At 46.5% G+C, this 19,429-nt stretch overlaps 2 protein-coding genes across 5 annotated transcripts in view; one reads left to right on the forward strand and one right to left on the reverse strand.

The window, feature by feature from the left end:
• TIMP3 (TIMP metallopeptidase inhibitor 3) overlaps positions 1 to 14,573 on the forward strand; it is a 58,035-nt gene extending 43,462 nt beyond the window's left edge. The window contains exons 2-5 of the mRNA XM_002921527.4: positions 729 to 811; positions 8,628 to 8,739; positions 9,466 to 9,587; positions 10,656 to 14,573. Of these exons, the coding sequence (XP_002921573.1) occupies positions 729 to 811; positions 8,628 to 8,739; positions 9,466 to 9,587; positions 10,656 to 10,853 (515 nt within the window). The 3' untranslated portion in view covers positions 10,854 to 14,573. The remainder of the gene's footprint in view (positions 1 to 728; positions 812 to 8,627; positions 8,740 to 9,465; positions 9,588 to 10,655) is intronic.
• Positions 1 to 19,429, reverse strand: part of SYN3 (synapsin III) — a 481,477-nt gene that overhangs the window by 316,344 nt on the left and 145,704 nt on the right. For all 4 annotated transcript variants that reach the window (XM_019802056.2, XM_034644234.1, XM_034644236.1 and 1 more), the window contains one exon: positions 16,444 to 16,533. In XM_019802056.2, the coding sequence (XP_019657615.1) occupies positions 16,444 to 16,533 (90 nt within the window). The remainder of the gene's footprint in view (positions 1 to 16,443; positions 16,534 to 19,429) is intronic.

Raw genomic sequence — 19,429 nt, forward strand, 5'->3', positions numbered from 1 at the left:
CTTTACAGAAGAGGAAATTGGAAGCCGAAACAAAGTTCCTTGCCCACAGTCATAATAGCCATGAAGAGCAGAGCTGGGGTCAAAACAGTTCATTCAGTTGGCTCCTGAGCCCCTACTCCCAACTGCTCCCTCCTCCACCACATCCTACTTGAGCTACACTTTACTGCACTTGTCATCTAAGTGCTGGGTACCAAGGCCCTATCAGAACGCTGACTGGCCATGGAGAGAGGCTGGGATGCATTGCAGTCCTGCAGGCATGTCAGGACTCAGTGAATGTATGCACGCAAAGGAGAGCCGCAACTGAAGTAGCATTCAGGAAGAGCTCCTGGTGGAAAGAGAGTAGGTCTGGGAGACCATGCAATTGTCCGATGGACAACGGAGGCATGGCAAGAGGCTCTAACAAGAGCAGGAGATTGTGGATTATGGTGAAACCACAGAGCCAAGAAACTCCTCCAGGGGTCAATGCAGCCTAGGAATTTCCAGGGTCGACAATTGTGAACATTTGGGATAATTAACTTGAATGATGACTGCCTGCCTTCTTTCCTCCATTCCTCTCCCACCCCCCAGTGTCTCCCCTCTGAATTCTTGCTTTTATAAACACAATCATCTATTCAAGCTGGCCCAGAGGTAAGAAAGTAATTCCAGGCATCCAACCTGAGATGTGGTTCCCTGATGTGGTTCAAGCCTTCCTAACCTCCTTCCTGTCTGTATCTTGCCTTTTTCTGCAGTGATCCGGGCCAAGGTGGTGGGAAAGAAGCTGGTGAAGGAGGGGCCCTTTGGCACACTGGTCTACACCATCAAGCAGATGAAGGTGAGTGACAGAAGCCCACTACAGAAGAGCTCTTGGGTCTTTTGGAGTAGAGTCCTGGCCAGGGGAGGCAAGGTGGGTGGGCGTAGCCCTTCCCCACTGCTGGAGAGGGTGTTGCTGAGGCAGAAGAAAGGGATGGCAGGGAGTGCGGGGAAAGTGGCTGCTTCACCCTAGAGCCAGCGTGGATGGAGTCCCTCAGAGGCCATTGTTAAGAGGCTCAACTCTGGAACCAGATGGCAGACAGCCTTGTTCCCTGGTAACTGAGAGACCTTGGCAAAGTCACTGCCCCTCTCTGGGTGTCAGTCTTCCCATCTGCAAAATGAGGGGATGGGACTAGTTTGTCTTACAGGCTCTTCTGAGCTCTCAGTTTTGAGTTTCAAGAGTGCCTACTGGTCTTATGCAGTTGCTGAGGTTACAATTTATGTTTAACTCCTTGAATCTTTACACCGAACTTTGGCTGATCACAGGAACCTTATCTTGGAGTAAGAACTGCACCCTCTTTCCCCGTTTTCCCAGAGCTTGCATCCCAGCTGGTTAGCACTGTTTACTAAGCATATTCATGCAACTGAACATATTCCTGAGCATGTGAACATTATGAAGCACACTAAGGAAGTCCACCTTAACAAAAGGAATATCAGATTTGAAACCTACAGAACCTGCTTCCTTGTCTCATCTCCACTCCCAAATAGCCTGCTTACCTTGGAATCCCCCCTTTCCTGGGCCTCAGTTTTGCCACCTGTTAACAGTGCAGGGGGGGGTTTAGTACCCCTAAGAGCCCTCCCAGCTCAGGCATTTCAAGATTCTAAGTGCCCTGGGACACGTGTGGTGTTACTTGTAAGCAAGAGCTGCTTTGGGTCCCAGAGAGAGGTACTTATGTTTGTCTTAGCGGAGAGGGCTGTACTCACTCACCCTGAATAGCTCAGCAGCTGGCCCATCACCCCACCTTTGTAAGTACCTCCCTATGTGCAGCACGCTGTGCCAGGAGCCATGGAAGCCACGAGAAAGATGGGGTTCCTATGTTAAGGAAGTATAGTCAGGCCGGGAAAGAAGACCCAAGGCACATGTGCACGACTAATCAGAAGTTCAAGATGGGCTGTGCTCAGGGCCAAGTGGACTGCCAGCCCTTTTACTCACTGCCCATATTTGCATCCCCAGAAACTAGAGTAGGACCTGGCTCACAACAGGGACTTGGTGGATGTTTAGCCATCTAATGGAGAAATGAGGGTGAGACCCTACTGGCCTGAAAACTCCCCAGAGGAGACAAGCCTTGACACCCAGGTGGAACTGAATGGGGGTAGTAATAGCCCATGGGTGGTACCCAACTATCCGGGAGGCAGACATCCAGGCCTCATTATTCCTGCATCCTGAGGCCTGAGGTTTGATGGATTAAGTTTGTGGAACCTGTTGCTTTGGATTCAACTTTGGAAACATCCACAGCCTTCTGGTTATGTAATGTCCACAGTCAGCCCTGGCTAGGTGCCCTTGGCTGCCCAAGCCTGATCATGGGACCAGCTTATGTCTTCAGACAGCCATGGGGAGAGAAGAGTGTGGAGGGAGGAACCAAGAAGATCAACAACAACCAAAGAAACCCCTACTGTACAGCCTCTGGCAGCCAGAGAGCAAATGCCAGAGCATGTTAGACAAAGCAGAGGTTCAGACAACACTCCCCTCCTGCTCTGGAAGGACCCATCACGTTATGGACACTCTGGCCAGCAGATCTGAGGGGAGAGCTGGGAGACAGTTGTTTCTAAGCTTGCCTAGTGTCCCCGGTTCCTTTGGGGCATGGACACCAGGGTGACCAGAATGTCCCATTCCCCCCTCACTGGTGTCAGGCCAGCCTCTTGGGGTGGGGGTGGGGGTGGGGTGGTGTTTGGAGGCCAAATTACATTTGTTCACCCATCAGCTTCAGAGCACACACACCCACTCCCAGGCTGGTGGCCTCACATTAACCATTTGCTGTCCCTCGCCCGGGCTCATGGAACCAAGGTGCTGGGCACTGGAAAGTAAAATTCCTTGTTTTACTTCTGACACAGGTTCAAAGGGGAAATGACCTGCCCAGTCATGCATTTAATTAAAGACAGATCTGGTTCCCAAGCTAAGGTGCGGGATTCCTTTCCAATCCTGTGTGTTCTTTACATGGCTCCCCAAATCTCCCTGCCATCCCGCTTTGATCATCAATCGCTATGTAATGCTTTTTTATTAACTCTGCCCCTCCTACCAGCCCCATATTAGATAACTTGTAGAAGGGTCATTGCCCTTCTGTCCTGAGAGGCCACTGAATTCTGCTGGTCTCCAGGGAACAGTCTGCTAATCAGGTATGGGGTATGGGGATCGGAGGAGTAGTTCATCCAACCGTCCCCCTCCCTTCCTCCCTCCTTCTTTCTCATTCTCTCTGTGCTGAGCACTGTGCTTCAGGGTGGGGATACCAAGATAATATTTGTTATAATGAATATAAGACTCTATTCAAGTGACATGTACTGAGCATTTACCATGTACCAGGTATTCTGCTAAGCCTTTGCGTGGATCAGTCCTCATAACAACCCTGTGAAGTAGATACACGTTATCCTCTATTTTACAGGTGAGGAAGCCGGAAAGGTCATGTAACAGTCAAGTTCATAGAACTAGATAGTGGCAGATGCCAGGGAAACTTACAGAGCCTTTGCCAATGGGAAATTACAGAGCAGTGGAGCTACAGGCTGATTCATCATTCCTGCCCCCTTGGGGGCCTACTCCACCCCATCTGTATGTCGTTCCCCCAGGGAACAAAAAAAGGTTAGCTTGGGTTTGTCCGTTTGTCATCCAGCAGTGTAGCTCTTGACTTGCAACATCCTGCAAAGGGTGCATTGGAAACTCTTTGTAGGAGGGAAGGAGGAGAGGCCAGAGAGGCGAGCCTGTGTAAGTTTTGGCACTGGTCCCTGGGTGGCTTTGTTCTGGTGGATTAGAGTCTACCCCAGAGAGTCAGATGAGGTGAGCAAGGGCTCCCTTAGAGCAGAACTAAAGGAGCTCGGAGAATGTGAGAATTCGAGCGGCCCTGTCTCACCTCTCTTCTGTCTCAGAGATCCCACCTCCTCCCCTCGAACTTCTCCCCCAGATGAAAGGTGGGCAGACCCTCTCCCATATGCTGATTTCAGAACCTCTAATACACGATACACACTACAGGCCTATCTTGAGTCTGCAGACACCCACAGGTGTATGTGTGGGGGGAATGTACGAATGTTAAGGGAGCTTATTGCAAACTCAAACTTGGAGACAGCTGAAGCAGTTGCCAGAATTGGTCACTCTAATCTATCGGGACCTTATCTCCTATCGGGACCATGAGAAAGCAGTCTGCTCTGCCGGGAGCTGCAGTTTGTGCAGTGGAGACATGCTCCCAGGCTAGCGCGGCAGGGGACAACACGTGGGGAACATTATGTCCCAGCTGGTCCTGGGAGGGGAGGGTTCCAGGGGGAGGCCCACTGGTCATGTGTTTGCATGTCCTGACTCTGGGCAGGACAGATTTGCTGGGCAATTGGAATGCTTGGCCCCTGGGGACTTCCTTCCTTCAGTGGTTTGTCTAATCAAATGAGCACTATTGCAAGGTCTCGCCTTTGAAGCTCCAGCTGGAAGCCTCCCTGACCCTCCAGCCCACAGGGAGCCATTCTCCTCCCTCTCAATGCTTGTAACTCTTTCTGGTCTGCGTCTCTCAGCTAGTGCTCAACAGAGACAGCCTGTATTTTCATGCGCTCTGCCTCCCGTGCTAGACAGCCCAGCCTGTTCTATAAGAGAAGGACTTCTCTCTTATAGAGAAAGACTTTGGATGCACTTGGTATCTAAGTCAAGTATTTGATGTTGCTTGGTCTGCAGATGAAAATAAGTTGTGGGTTTAAAGGAGTTTGTGACGTGAAGCAGCATCCAGCACAGTGCTCATCTCCAGGCACACTGGACAGGTTTGACATGGCGGTAATATTGCATGCTGTCGATGCAGAGCGAAAACCAGGCATTCCGTAAGAAATATTCAAAACCCCCAGATTCAGAAATTTCTTCTTACATTATTTGTCCTTTCACCCCAAGGGAAGCTAACTTCTTCGAACTCTTGCGTGCATACTACCAAGAGGGGAGGCCCAGAGGCTTATAGAGTCCAATGTGGTGTGTGTCTACACATGATAGACCATTATTCAGCCTTAGAAAAGAAGGACATCTTGTCATTTGTGACAACACAGATGAACCTGGAGGACATCATGCTAAGTGAAATAAGCCAGACACAAAAAGACAAATACAGCATAAGTTCACTTTTATGTGGAATCTAAAAAAGTTGAACTCACCATTGAACTTCTCACGGAAGGAGAGTAGGATGATGGTCCCTAGGGGCTGGGAGGTTGTGGAAATGGGGAGATGGTGGTCAAAGAGTAAAACTTTCCTGTTCTACAGAACTGGGATGAGTAAGGTCTGGAGATCTAATGACAGCATATTGTTAATAATACCATATTGAATACAAGAAATTTGCTAAGAGAATATCACATACACACACATGCACGCGCACACACACACACCCTGTAACTCTGGGAGGGATGGATGTGTTATTTGATTGTGGTGACCATTTCACAATGTATGCATTTTTGTTTGCCAATCATACCTCAATAAGCTGGAGAGAAAGAGAGAGAGAAAGAGAGAGAACACAACCCTCTTAGTCTGAAGTTCCAAACCAGCTTTAAATCCCTGCATTAGGAGATAAGGTTGGGCAAAGAGATGTAGAAAAAAGAGGACCAAACCTTTCCCTCTGTCAATATGAATTCTGGTAGAACTAGTTTAAAGATAACTTTTACTGAGTGTTGCTCACCAAGTACTATTCTAAGTCATTTAATTCTCAAAAACACCTTATGAAGTAAATACTTTGCCCCATTTTACAGGTGAAGAAACTGAGACCCAAAGAGCTTAAGTGACTAATAAGTGGCAGAAACAATGTTCAGACTGGCTGGCTGTCTCTAGAACCTGAGTTGACCATTAATCCTTCAATGCTTTGACTGGATTAGATTACCTTTAATGTCTTTTTCAATTCTGAGAGTCTATGATTCTCTGAGGTCAGGTCATTACAAACCTACCACAACCCTCCTAAATTTGTCAAATCAATTCTCGGTCTCTATGAATATAGACCTAATGATACTTGCAGGGTCAATATCTAAGTCAAGATGGGATTATTATTAAGAAAAGATAACAAAATGAGTACAATTTGCCATTACCATATTGTTAAATTCAGAATTGACCCTAAAAGGCAGCACTGTGCTTGTCAGACCTCATCATTCACAATGCATTAAAGTTTTGACAAACTGAGGGCTTCAGAGGGGAGGGAGGTGGGGGAATGGGATAGGCTGGTGATGGGTAGTAAGGAGGGCACGTATTGCATGGTGCATGGGGTATTATGCGCAACTAATGAATCATGGAACTTTATATAAAAAACCAGGGATGTACTGTATGGTGACTAACATAATATAATACAAAAATATTATTATAAAAAAATAAAAATAAAGAGCACACTTACCATGATAAAAAAAAATAAAGTTTGATTCTGCATGTAAGTGCTACAAACCATGTTGAAATCAAGATACCTTCAAATTCAAAGGAGTGAGAACTCACCTAAGCAGCTGAAGTCACTGGACCCTAGACAGGGCCCTGATCCTCACTCATGAGGCAGAGAGGACATGAACGGAAAGAGTGACAAGGTTGTACTGAGGCTCTAATGGCCTGGGAATGAAACAGCTAGAGTGAGGACTGAGTTGAAACATTTGCCAGGAACTCAAGGAACAGCCACACCAGAAGAGAAGCTGCTGGGGATAGGAGGGAGTGTAGGGAATGTTCTTTGAAAGCCACACTTGATGGCACGCACACAGCAGTGCTCTTCAGCATGGTTCCTGTTAAAGCCAGAGAGGCACCATCCATCACTGAGGAAGTGGGGGGTACGATGTGACCCGCCCCTGCTCCCCCACGGCATAATTGAAAACCGAGCGTGGACAGTAATTCTCATAGTGCTTGGCTGCGTTTCCTCATTCGGCTGGTGAGCCTCTCAGGAGAAGAGGGTTAAAGAGAGGCCAGGTAAATGAAAACCATCTGCACTGATGGTTGCACACAATGAAAACAGCGTTCCCCTTAAAAAGGCAGAGGCTCCCAAACTCTGTGGGTCCAACGGACCCTTTATGATGGCGGAGGTCCTTGTGGACCACCTACCCCCCACCAGCCAGTCTCCACTTAAAAGAAGATAAGGAGAAAACCCAGCCCGTTAGTGCAAATGGGAGGCACTTAGATGAGACACCAATGAGGTGATGTCTGGCTTTTTATTAATTACCATAAGTAAATTAATAACGCATGCCAGGAAATAAGGGAGAGGCAGTGTCCTGTTGTTAAACTCTTGGAGACCACCAGCCATCCAGGCCCCGTGTGCTCTGAGAACCAGGGGGTTAATGGGATTGGGCCACACCTTGGTGCCCCCTCCTACCTTCACCAGCTCACACAGTTAACAGAGTTTTCTCAACAGATCTGAACCCATGTGAGACTCGTGGTCTTGACCTGGACTCAACCAAGTGGGTTCAGCCTCATTATGTCCACACCAGTGGCTCTGGCACATGAAGATAAAGGAGGCACAACAGCCATAAATAGCATTTGCCTGTATCAGAGGCCCTTGGGCATGAACTTGTGAGGCCACAGTGAGAGACAGCAGAGGATAACAGTTAAGAGCATGGACTCTGGAGCAGAGTCTCCTGCCTGGAATCCCACCTCTGCCAACTGTCAACCGTATGGCCTTGGATAAACCACTTTACCTGTGTGGAGCTCAGGCTCCTCATCTATTAAATGGGCAAAAATAGTTCCTGTCTCATGGGGCTGTCATGGGTATTAAGTAGGTTAATATTCGAGAAGGATTTCTCAACTTTGGTGCTACTGACATTTGGGGCCAGATAGTTCTTTGCTGTCGGGCTGTCCCATGCATCACAGGATATTTAATAGCATCCCTAGCCTCTTCCCACAGATGCCAGTAGAAACCACCGCCGCCCCCATCTGTGACAATCAAAAATGTCTCCAGACATTGCCAAATGTCTCCTGGGGTGAGGGTAAAATGGCCTCCAGTTGAGAACCACTTTTCTTAGATTTTGTTGTAGATAAAAATGGCCAAATATCAGCATTTTCATACGGTGTAACTTAATGATTATACAGTGTTTAGTTAAAAATCTAGAAATTTTGTATATGTGTTTATATGTTTTATCTGGGGTAAAGGAATCTTTCAACAGATGCTCAGAAAAATAAAAGCATGGGAATCCTGGCCTGAGTTCAACTTTCACCAACCAAACAGAATTTTTGAGACCTTGTCTGTAAAATGGGTACAATAATACCTCCTTCCTTGGGTTCTTGGGAGGATACAGTGAAGGGAATGTAAGTAGAATGCTTTTATACACTGAGAAATGTCACAGAGATGTCATTAGAATACTGGCCAGCTGCCTTCTTGGAACTTAGGGGCCAAGGTTGGTAAGGCAGGCAGGACCCCTTTCACAGCAAATTCTTTGGATTTCTGAAAAGGTGTTGGGATAGGAGAAGAGTATATATCTGGTACAGTGTTGTGGAGGTGTTGGAATGGGTGATGTGATTGGCTGGATGGGAAGGTTTCTCTGGAAAGGCACCAACCATGGCCCAGACAAGAGGTGAATAGGTGGCTTTATCTGGAGTGAAGGCCCTGGGGTGGATAGGTCAGTGATTGGCCACAGGATGGTGGATTAGGCATACCGGATCCCCACAGAACAAATGACAGCATGCTTTCTGAGCCCTGGTCCTCCTCTCATGACATCCCTTCTGCCCACAGATGTACCGAGGTTTCACCAAGATGCCCCACGTGCAGTACATCCACACAGAAGCTTCTGAAAGTCTCTGTGGCCTGAAGCTAGAAGTCAACAAGTACCAGTACCTGCTGACAGGTAACGGCCAACTCTAGCATCTGGGCCAGGGTTTGGCCAAGGTCCACAAGTCCTTTACTTCAGAAGGATAGAGAAGCAGTAGTTGACCCAGAAGTGTCCTTAGGACCTTGGCCACGTGCCCAGTGAATTGTAAAGAGTATCTCGTGTAGAGGACATCTTGCTTGGCCTGTGGTGGGAACCTGAGTTCTACATGGAGGCTGGATTTTAGTCTCCGCTCCACCACCAGCCCCGTGGAGGAAATGTAGTTTTGCCTAGTTTTGCAGTTTCTCAGCTTTACTATGTTATACAAATAAAAAAGGATTGCTAGTACCTGTTTCTCTGTACCTCACAGTCAATTGATTTATTGGGTCTATCTGAAAGCTGCCCACCTTCAGGCAGTCAATGTGGGAAAGGAAAAAAATAAGGTCAAAACCAAGAAACCACTGATGAGGGAAGGGACAAGTTGGCCTTAGTCCCAGCTCCAGCACTTCATGGGTTGAAGACCTTCTAAAGGTAAATCACTTCTTAAGGTACATCACTTAACCTCTCCAAGCTTTGTTTTCCCCACCCGGAAAATGGGGACAGTTTGGCCTCAAAGTGTTGGGAAGGATGAAATAAAATCAGAGGACTAGAAAGTACTTAGCACAGTACCTGGTCTAAGGTGGGTATGCAAGGGGTGAGAATTCTTTCGCCTGTGGCTGGGCTCTAGACAGAACAACTCTCCCCTTGTTTTCTTTCCTTCTCTAGGCCGTGTCTATGATGGTAAGGTGTACACAGGACTGTGCAACTTTGTGGAGAGGTGGGACCAGCTCACCCTCTCCCAGCGCAAGGGGCTTAACTACCGGTATCACCTGGGCTGTAACTGCAAGGTAAGCCCTGGAGAGGGCAGGTGGAGAGCTGGCTCACAGCTCCAGAAACGTCATTTCTGCGGTACTGGGCACTGGGCCCTTGTGATGAGAAGGGCATGCACGTCAGGCCAGGGCAGCAGGGCAGGTCTGAACAGGGGCGGTAAGGAATGTTGCCACCAGGCTGAGCAATGAAGAAGGTGGGGGAAGAATGCCTTTCTGCTGTCATCTGCTGCCTCCATGCTGGCCACTTGGCAGCTGCCTGGGCACAATGACACTTCAGCATCCCTCCTGTGGTTCGAGGTTGTGGCAGGTACAAGATCCTTATGCTGACAGGTCCTGTCGAGCAGTCCCAAGTGGGCTCACCAGGGCAGCTGCCTCATTGGTGGCCCCTGCCTCAGCTGGGTGAGCTTGTGCAGGACTGCTAATATCAAATGCTGCAGAAGGGCACTCTTCAATCCGGCTCAATTCCTTGATTCAAGCACAGGGCCACGGCACACAGCCTTCCTGCTGCAGGAGGGGGCTGCGCTGTTCTCTCACTTCTTCTCACAACAACTCCATGTAGTTTTAATTACTACTATGCTCATTTTGCAGATGAGAAAATAGAGGCCCAGAGAGCTCAAGTAACTAGCTCCAGGTCACACAGCTCACAGAGTCAGATTTCTCTCCTAGGGCAGCTGGACACCCAATTTTACACTTTAATCTTTTTAATTCCTCAATTCCCACGACAGCTGAGATCACTCATGCTTGCCTGTTGCCCTTTGAGAAGGAAAAGCTCTCTCAAATATCTAATACCACCGCTTTTGGACGGTGTAACCTGGAGCAAGTTACTTAACCTCTCTGAGCCTCTATTTCCTTATCTGTAAAGGGAGATAAATCTGTTATGAGAACTAAAGAACACAGAAGCACTGAGCAGAATATCTGGTACACAGCGATGCTTAGTAAGAGTTAGTGAGTGTTACTCTTATTTTCACGAAGGGGCTGATGTGGCTGGGCTCCACCTACAGTGGTGTGCATCTAGACTTGAGGAAGCATCAGGACTGGGTACATCATGACAGAGCCCACCAACCTTTGGCTGTTATCTAATTGCAGATCAAATCCTGCTACTACCTGCCTTGCTTTGTGACCTCCAAGAACGAGTGCCTCTGGACCGACATGCTTTCCAATTTTGGCTACCCTGGCTACCAGTCCAAACACTACGCCTGCATCCGGCAGAAGGGTGGCTACTGCAGCTGGTACCGAGGATGGGCGCCCCCGGACAAAAGCATCATCAATGCCACAGACCCCTGAGCACCAGACCCTGCCCCACCTCACCTCCCTCCCTTCCCGCTGAGCTTCCCTCGGACACTAACTCTTCCCAGATGATGACAATGACATTAGTGCCTGTTTTCTTGCAAATTTAGCACTTCGAACACTTAAGGAAAAGTCTATGCTGTCATATGGAGTTTATTTGGAACCATCCTCCTGGCCCCACCCTACCCCTTCTTTTTGGCCTTGACATCACCCATTTCCAAGCAGGAATTTTTGGTGCCATGCCAGAAAGAATGAGGAATGTACACTCCTCTTCTTCGTGATAATATAATCTATTTTTTTAGGAAAACAAAAATCGAAAAACTACCCCATTTGGGCATTGTAACACCTACCCCTCTCTCTTCTTCCCCACCTCACCATCTCCCAGACCCTTTTCCCTTGGCCCTTCTCCTCCACCCCAGTACATAAAAGACACAGACAGGAAGTTGCTGAGAGGTCAACTGTTTCAGGATCAGTCCAGGGCAGCGAGCAGATAGACTCAAGGTATGCAGAAGATCTTATACACCAAGGAGATGCTACTGCATGTCCCAACCAGACTGTGTCTGTCTGTGTCTGCACGTAAGAGTGAGGGAGGGAAGGAAGAGACGGCAGGAGAGGGTCTGAGAGGATGCAGCACACACAGTTCACCCAGGCCAGTGCCGCTGGTGTTGACCAGATGTTTCTGAGTCTGGAGCAAGCAGCCAGGCCAGAATAACAGAACTTTCTTAGTTGATGAAGACTTAAACATCTGCCTGAGGTCAGGAGGCAATTTGCCTGCCTTGTACAAAAGCTCAGGTGAAAGACTGAGATGAATGTCTTTCCTCTCTCTATCTCCCACAAGACTTCCTCCTGGAAAACTCTTTGGTAGATTTGGCCAGGAGCTTGCCTTTATGTAAATTAGAGGAATACACACACCGTACACTATCCACAGATATAGCCAAGTAGATTTGGGTAGAGAATACTATTTCCAGAATAGGGTTTAGCTCACCTAGGGGGATGTGTTTGTATACACATTTGCATATACCCACACAGGGACATAAGCTAATTTTTTACAGGACACAGAATTCTGTTCAATGCTGTTAAATATGCCAGTAGTATAATCTCTTCTATTTTGTTGTTGTTGCTTGTTTGAAGAAAATCATGACATTCCAAGTTGACTTTTTTTTTTTCATTTTAATTAAAATTTGAAATTCTGAACACCCTCGACATCCCTCTAACTGGGGTCATCTGACCTCTGTCCCTCTCCTTTTCTCCTGCTTCATGTTTGGGGCCTTCATTTAACTGCCTTACTGGCTTGGCTCAGGTGGGAGATGAGTTAGTGTGGGTCAGATGCCTGGCACAGGAGGGAAAGCTGCGAAATGTCCTGTCTCACCTAGATGGCCACTTGCCTGGGTTTCAAGACAGCCTGCTCTTCTTCTCCCAGCTCACTGGTGGGTGAACACCATCTCCTGAGGTCTTCACCTCATGGGATTAAAATCAGTGGTCACTGGGGAAACCTGACTCTGCACTCAGCTATAGGGTTTTTGTTGTGTTTTTTGAAATAAAACTATAATATAAGTTCTCTGATTAAATAAAATTATTTTAAGTATTGAATGTGAGATGCCAAAAGTAGGTGATAATGTATATTTTACAGTGTTGGGGGTGGTAGGATGGCGACATTTAACATGATTGCTCGTCTCTTTTTTCAGATTATAGGTATTTACCCTCTTAGTATTTGTACCTTCAGTTCATTCCACTTTAGGAAACAGAGCTGCCAATCGAAACAGGAGAAAAAAAAGAAGCAGACAATACCTTGTAATGTCTTGCGCGCGTACACACACACACACACACACACACACACACACACACAAATGCCAGGCAAGGTGTTTGGCAGAACTCCTCAGTGGGAAGGCAGTACAGGCATCCGGCTTCTGTGGGATCCATTTTATTATCTTATATCTTTCACCTTATGGTCATTCCATCTGGCAAGTGGGAAATGGGAGGCTTTGCCCTCTCAATGCAGCAGTATAAGCAAAAGGAGATGAGGTCAGCTGGCCAGTGGTTTTTAAGAAGTAAGCCCCAGCCCTGGTGTTCTGAGATTTTCTTGATTTCAACCTCAAAGTCTTCTAAGGTGGAACCCCTGACCCAACCCACACAAATGCCCTCCCACAAATGGACATCAGCATCCCATCTATGAAGCATTGGTGATTCTTGGTCCCTGGTGGGGCCACCTCCACTCACACAAGGCAGGACCTGGCACGTGAGGCCTGAGCATGAGTCATCTGAAGTTCCCCTGCAGAAATGTTGGTGGAACCACAGTCCCAACTGTCAGGCCCTGGTGAAGAGAACAGCAGGTCTTGGGCAAAGAAGGGTCCTTTGCAAAGCGATATTGGCAGAGGGCGGTTTTTGAGCTTTCTATAAGCTATAGCTTTGTTTATTTCACCTGTTCACTTACTGTATAATTTAAAGTCATTTATGTAGCTGAGACACTCCATATTTCAATCATATCGTGAACGTTTTATTTTGCTAAATCTTGTGTCATGTGTAGGCTTTAATATGTGTACATTGTGTTTAAGAGAAAAAAAATGAAACCCACATGCCGCCATTTTCCTGAATCAAATTCTACAGTGGAATGGAGGGTAAAATACTTCTACTGTGCGGGCAGCTCGACTGGCGAACTGGAGAAATGAGAAGGAACTAGCACTTGAGACTCATCCATCCTCCTCCCTTTATCGGCATCCCAGTGCTTTCTGCAGTAGGAAGGAGGAGGGGGAAATAATAAGTACATTCATGTCCTTGCTCTGTATCAACTGGCACTGTTCTGGTCATTCCCATTCTTTTTCCCCTTGATCTCTGACCACCCAATTGGGAAGCCATGATTTCTCCTAAAAATTCAGGGCCATGGGAGCTGTGATTTCAAGACCGCTTGGCCTCATCTGGCCCTCTCTTCTGCCTCCCTATCCAGAAAGCACTACACCCAGCCTCTCTCCTCTCAGCCCTGTGCTCCATCTGGTTGGGTAGATAATACTGGAGACGCTTGTCCTTTACAGTCACCCAGCTCCAGACCTACATCATGGCAGTTGAGGTACAGCCCACGAGCACCATTTTTCATATGATGGTTCTTGAACAATTAAAGAAACAAATGACTTATTGGAGCAACTCTGTCTCAGAGACACTATGGCCCCTTGGGAGACAGTACCCTCCCCTGCCCTGGCCTTTCATCTTGTGTTTAATGGTCACCAATATGGACTACCCCAAGATGGCACCCAAGTGTTTGGCTCCTGGCTACCAAAAGTAAAAATATCACTACAATAGTTTTACACAAGAAAAACACTTTAAAAATCTGATGACAGAAGCAAAACAAAATGTGGGAGTGTAGGGGAGATGGATATCAACAGCCTCCAAATTGGCTTTTGGGAAGTGTGAGGAGGGGAAGAACTTAAAGACCAGTTCATGCTCTGAGGGGAGGGGCTTCATAGATTCTCCCAGGCCCTCACCTTTCCCTTTAGCCAGTCTGCTGTCCTGAGACCCAGAAGTGATGGAGAGAAACCAACCAGAGAAAACCCTGTCTGGAAGGAATGTATTTGTTGCTAAATTTTGTAGCACTGTTTACAGTTTTCCTCCATGTTATTTATGAATTTTATATTCCGTGAATGTATATTGTCTGTAATGTTGCATAATGTTCACTTTTTATAGTGTGTCCTTTATTCTAAACAGTAAAATGGTTTTATTTCTATCACACACCTGCAGTCTCTTGCTTCCTTATATCCTGACCACCACTGGGGGTAAAATAGACAGCAGAGGGCCTTGGAAGCTGGTCCTGCCTATCCTGGCTGCAGGCCCATGCACGTTCCCTTCCATTCATTCACTTCAACAGCTTGAACCCACCCTGCTCTAGTCCCTTCCCAAGGCAGGAAAAATTTCAGGAGAGGCATTCTAGATTTCCATCTGACTACTAATCCTGCCCTGAGCTTGCTCCCTGATTCCATGGCCAGGGTTCTCCATAGTTCTACAGAATCTGGATCTCTATCTAATTAACTAATAGCAAGCGGTAAAGGAATTCCCAGACCGGAGCCCTGACATGGCTTTCCCTGTTTGCTTCTTAAGAATCTCACATCATGGAAGTGAGAGGAGAAGGCTGTAAACATCAGTGTCTGATGCCAAATGCCTGCCTAAAATTCCAAGTATGGCTCAGCCTAGTTGGGAATGCCAGGAACTCAAGAAGTCCCACTAGCTGGTGAGCTCTTCCCAGAGCTTACAGCTGATCTGCCGTCCTCAGTGGCCTGGGCTGGCTGCAGACCCCTCACCCAACTTTCATCCCATTGTTGACAGTGTTCCACGGTATAGCTTTTGCCCCTATTTTAAGCTACTCTGCTTTGATCACCTATCATATATCGGGCACAGCACTCTATACACATGATTACATTAAACTTCAACAATCCAATAAGGTTGCCCCACTGTCCTCCATAGTTTCCAGCTAAGGAAGCCAAGACTTGGGTTAATTCATTGCTCAAGACCTAGTACACTGGAAGGTTAGGATTCAAACTCATTCTGGCTTGATGATAAACCTTGACTTTTCTCTACTCTGTTCATGCTTTGTTGGAATATGCCAGCTTCCACAAACCCTTCTTATTGCAAGCAGCATATCCTGGATTCTATGACTCTTACTAGATCAGATAAAAAGGGAAAGATAATCAATGGAAACCTCTCTGCTTGTTTAGACTGCTCCTCTTTGGAGCCTGCCGTCCTTCCCATCAGTGGCTCCAAACAGAATTGTCCAGGTCAGCAGCCTGAGCTAGGGATTCTACAGCCAGGCCGCAGTCCCCAGCTGGGACATTTGGATACCCTATTAACTACTCTGTTCCCCAAGTTTCACATTCCTTATGTGGCAAGCATGGGGCCATGGCCCTGCATTCCTTTGACCAGTTTAAGAAGACCACCAACCACACAAGCAGACACATCACAGGCTACCTCCAGCTGGGCAGAACTCTTCTACCCAACTTCTTCTGGCTGTGGGATGGAGAGCTCTCTACCCTATTCAGAAGGATGTTAACCATCCCACCCAGCTGTCCTCCAAATGAGAGGCTCTACCATGTGCTTCAAGCTAAGCTCCAACCACTTCCCAGAGATGACCTCAGGTACATCCAAAAGTCAAAATGCAAAGAGAACATACAAAGAAACTGCCCTTCAAGGATCAATGCAAATATCAATGCAAATAAAATATTACTGCTTTTATTACAATAATAGTTGAAACCAGATTCTGCTCAAGGGAAACCACTTCCAACTTCTGAAACATCTTTTATCTTTATTATCAACCTCTGGCTCCAAAATGCTAGCTCAAGTTGTCCCCAGATTTGCTGAAAATTCCCAATGTCCCAAGGAATGTCATCCAACTTAGTCATTTGCCTTGCTACCTGAAACTTTACCTGAAGAGTTGGTTCTTTCCCTAAGAAAGCCAGGCATTCCCACAGGCCATCACAACTCTTCCTTAGAGCCCAGGTGGTCAAGGAATGGCCCCTCAGCCCACTCCTCCAACCAAAGGGATGGAAAACATGGACATCTGAGTTTGTTTCATATCATGAAGATAATCAGAATAAAAAAGGGCACTCACCATTGGCTTATGGTTGGGGAAGAATGTTTGTTCCACAAGTGGGAACTTCTCAGGACCCAGGGAATGGAAGATCTTAATGAGTTGAGAGAACTAGGAGAGAAGAAGAAAGAGCATTGGTCGATCATTGTTATCCAGTATGGCAGAACCTCCCACCTGATCCCAGGCCTCAAGTATCTGACCATTCTGAGCAGAGCTGTAGTAGCTAGTCCCTGTTTACAGGATAGAAACCAGATTCTCTGGCTGGAAATTCATCCTCTCAATCATCTGGTTGCATCACCCCTTCATTCCTGCCAGGCCACTGAGTTCAGCTCAATTACATTTAATGAGCATTCACTACACCCTCAACATTTCACATAAGCACAACCTGCTGACATTCATGCCACATCCCCAGCCTGCAAAGCCATTCTTTTTAGAGAGGTAGTACTACATAACAGTTTATGGTATAGACTCTGGATTCAAATTTTCCACCCCTTACTAACTGCGCAGCCTGGAAAGTCACTCCATTTGTAAATGGAGAAAACAAAGAATCCAATAATACACGAGGTATGAAAAGCTATGCCTGGTCCTTAGGAGCATTCGAATATTAGATCCCAGCTAACATGTTGAACAACATGGGTTTGAACTGCACAGGTCCACTTATATGCAGATTCTTTTCAGTAAATACAGTCCAGTGCTGTAAATGTATTTTCTCTTTCTTATGATTTTCTTAATAACATTTTCTTTTCCCTAGATTACTTTATTGTAAGAAAACAACATGTAATACATATAACATATGAAATTGTGTTAATTGTTTATGTTATTGGTAAAACTTCCAATCAACAGTCAGCATTCAGTAGTTAGGTCCTGGGGGAGTCAAACGTTATACACAGATTTTCAACTGCACGGGGTATTAGCACCCCAACACCTGCACAGTTCAAGGGTCAACTCTATTTTTTCTGCTTTTACAACCACACCCATTTCCAACTGCTCGAGCTGCATCCTGTCCACACCTGGCTCCTCTTGCTTCAGCACGGCCTTGTTTTGCCACAGAAGATAGTTACCATCTCTAGAGCTGGAGGGTGAGCTCCTGGGAGGCTCCTGGACTTACATTTTCCTCCATTACCCCACACCACTCAGCACCCTTGGGAGCTCACTTTGTGCTTGGCACTGTGTTTTAATATTGGGATAACAAGCTGAGCATGGGAGACTAGGCCTTGAGGGGAGACAGTGTGGGCAGATGGCTGAGATAATGATGTTTTGCTGGAGGAAAGCAAGGGGATTGAGGGGCCTGGAAGAGGGACAGAGTTGGGGTCAGGGTGACTCCCTGGAGCAGATGACACAAGAGAAGATCTAAGGGTACTCCAGGTGTGCAGTGAGACGAGGGCTCTGGAGACACTCAGCGGCTATCATAGCTGTGGCCTTGGGTACAGGGGACAGTGAGAGAGGATGACAGGGTGATCCATGACAGACCACTGGGAGCCTTAAAGGCTGTAACAAGGAGCTTGGAATTTACCCAGAAAGTAAAAGGGAACTCTTGGTGGTCTTACGTGGAAAGAGTGTGGTAAATTCTGATCAGGAAGAGGAGTAAGCTACAATTTGTGGCTTAAGGTGGATGCCCAATGGCTAGAAGGGGCATTAAGTCTTGCATCAAACTGACTTGGAAGTAACTCAACACTAATGGCTCATACAGAGAGAACGAGTAACTTAAGAACTGTTTGCATCACGCAAGAACTGGTCTGCAAACTCTTGGGGTATAGTCTGCAGATGTGGTACTATATGGAGTCCACTTAGAAGGTTTGAGGGACCTCAGAAATATGGGAAATGATGGGGGATCCCTCAGTTTACAGATGAGGATGCTGAAGTCCAAAGAGAGTAAGTCTATGATCAAGCACACGAGTTTTGGAGATGCCCACCTCCAGTTTTCTCACCTGTACAATGGAGATATTAGTTAACAATATGTACTTGTCAGGGTGGTTCTGAAGATCAAATACAATATGTATGTTAAGGGCTCAGCACATTACACAGTGCTGATGAATGGTAGCTGCTGCCATCACGATGTCTGTGTGGAAAAACAAGAGGGTTGGGCTAATACTATCTAGGACACTTTCCAGACAGTGGCATCAAATCTGGGATGCCATATGCCAAAAATCTCAGGGTAGAATGAGAAGGAGACCAGAGCCATGATAATAGTGGTTAAAAACTGTCCATATCTACTAAATTATTGTATATATTCATTCAATAAATATTGAGGGTCCACTCTATAGAGACCTTGATTATTGAATAAATATAGTAATTGTCACCACGTATTAAGTGTATACTTTGTGCCAGCCAGATGTATTCACTCATAACCCTACCAGGATGAGCCTATTATTATCATCATTTTACAAATATGGGAAATAAACTCAGAGAGGTTAAGCAAGTTGCTCAAGATGACACAGCTCATAAACTGAGGCTCCTAGAAGTAGGCAGTCTGGCTCTATAGCTCATGTTCTCAACCACTGTCCTACCACCAAGAGACCAAGCAGAGGGAAACAAGAGACAAGATGGCTAGAGCACCACAGAAAACACTGTACATATCTCTAGCCTCCACATTTCCTATCTCCCTTCCCTGCTTTATTTTCTCTCTTGGTGCTTATATGACATATTACATATCTGGCATATTTATTAATATACTGCATGTGCCCCTGCTCACTAGAATATAAGATGTATGGGGCAGGGACTTTGATCTGATTTGCTCACTGCCATGTTCCCAGGACTTAAAACAGTGCTTGGAACGTAGTAGGTGCTGAATAAATATTTGTTGCATGAATGAATGACTTCTAGTGGGGAAGACAGACAATACACAAAAGAATGGGTAAATATATCCTTCTAGATGGAGATAGGTATTGGGGGAAACATAAAGCAGAGTAAGGGACTTGACAGTACCCGGGGGAATGGAGGGGTGGTATCCTAGGAAAAGCCTCTCTTACAGGTAACATTTGAATGGAGACCCAAATGTCAAGGGGTG

Source organism: Ailuropoda melanoleuca, chromosome 15 (assembly GCF_002007445.2).
Source record: "Ailuropoda melanoleuca isolate Jingjing chromosome 15, ASM200744v2, whole genome shotgun sequence".
In the NCBI taxonomy this organism is placed as follows: domain Eukaryota; kingdom Metazoa; phylum Chordata; class Mammalia; order Carnivora; family Ursidae; genus Ailuropoda; species Ailuropoda melanoleuca.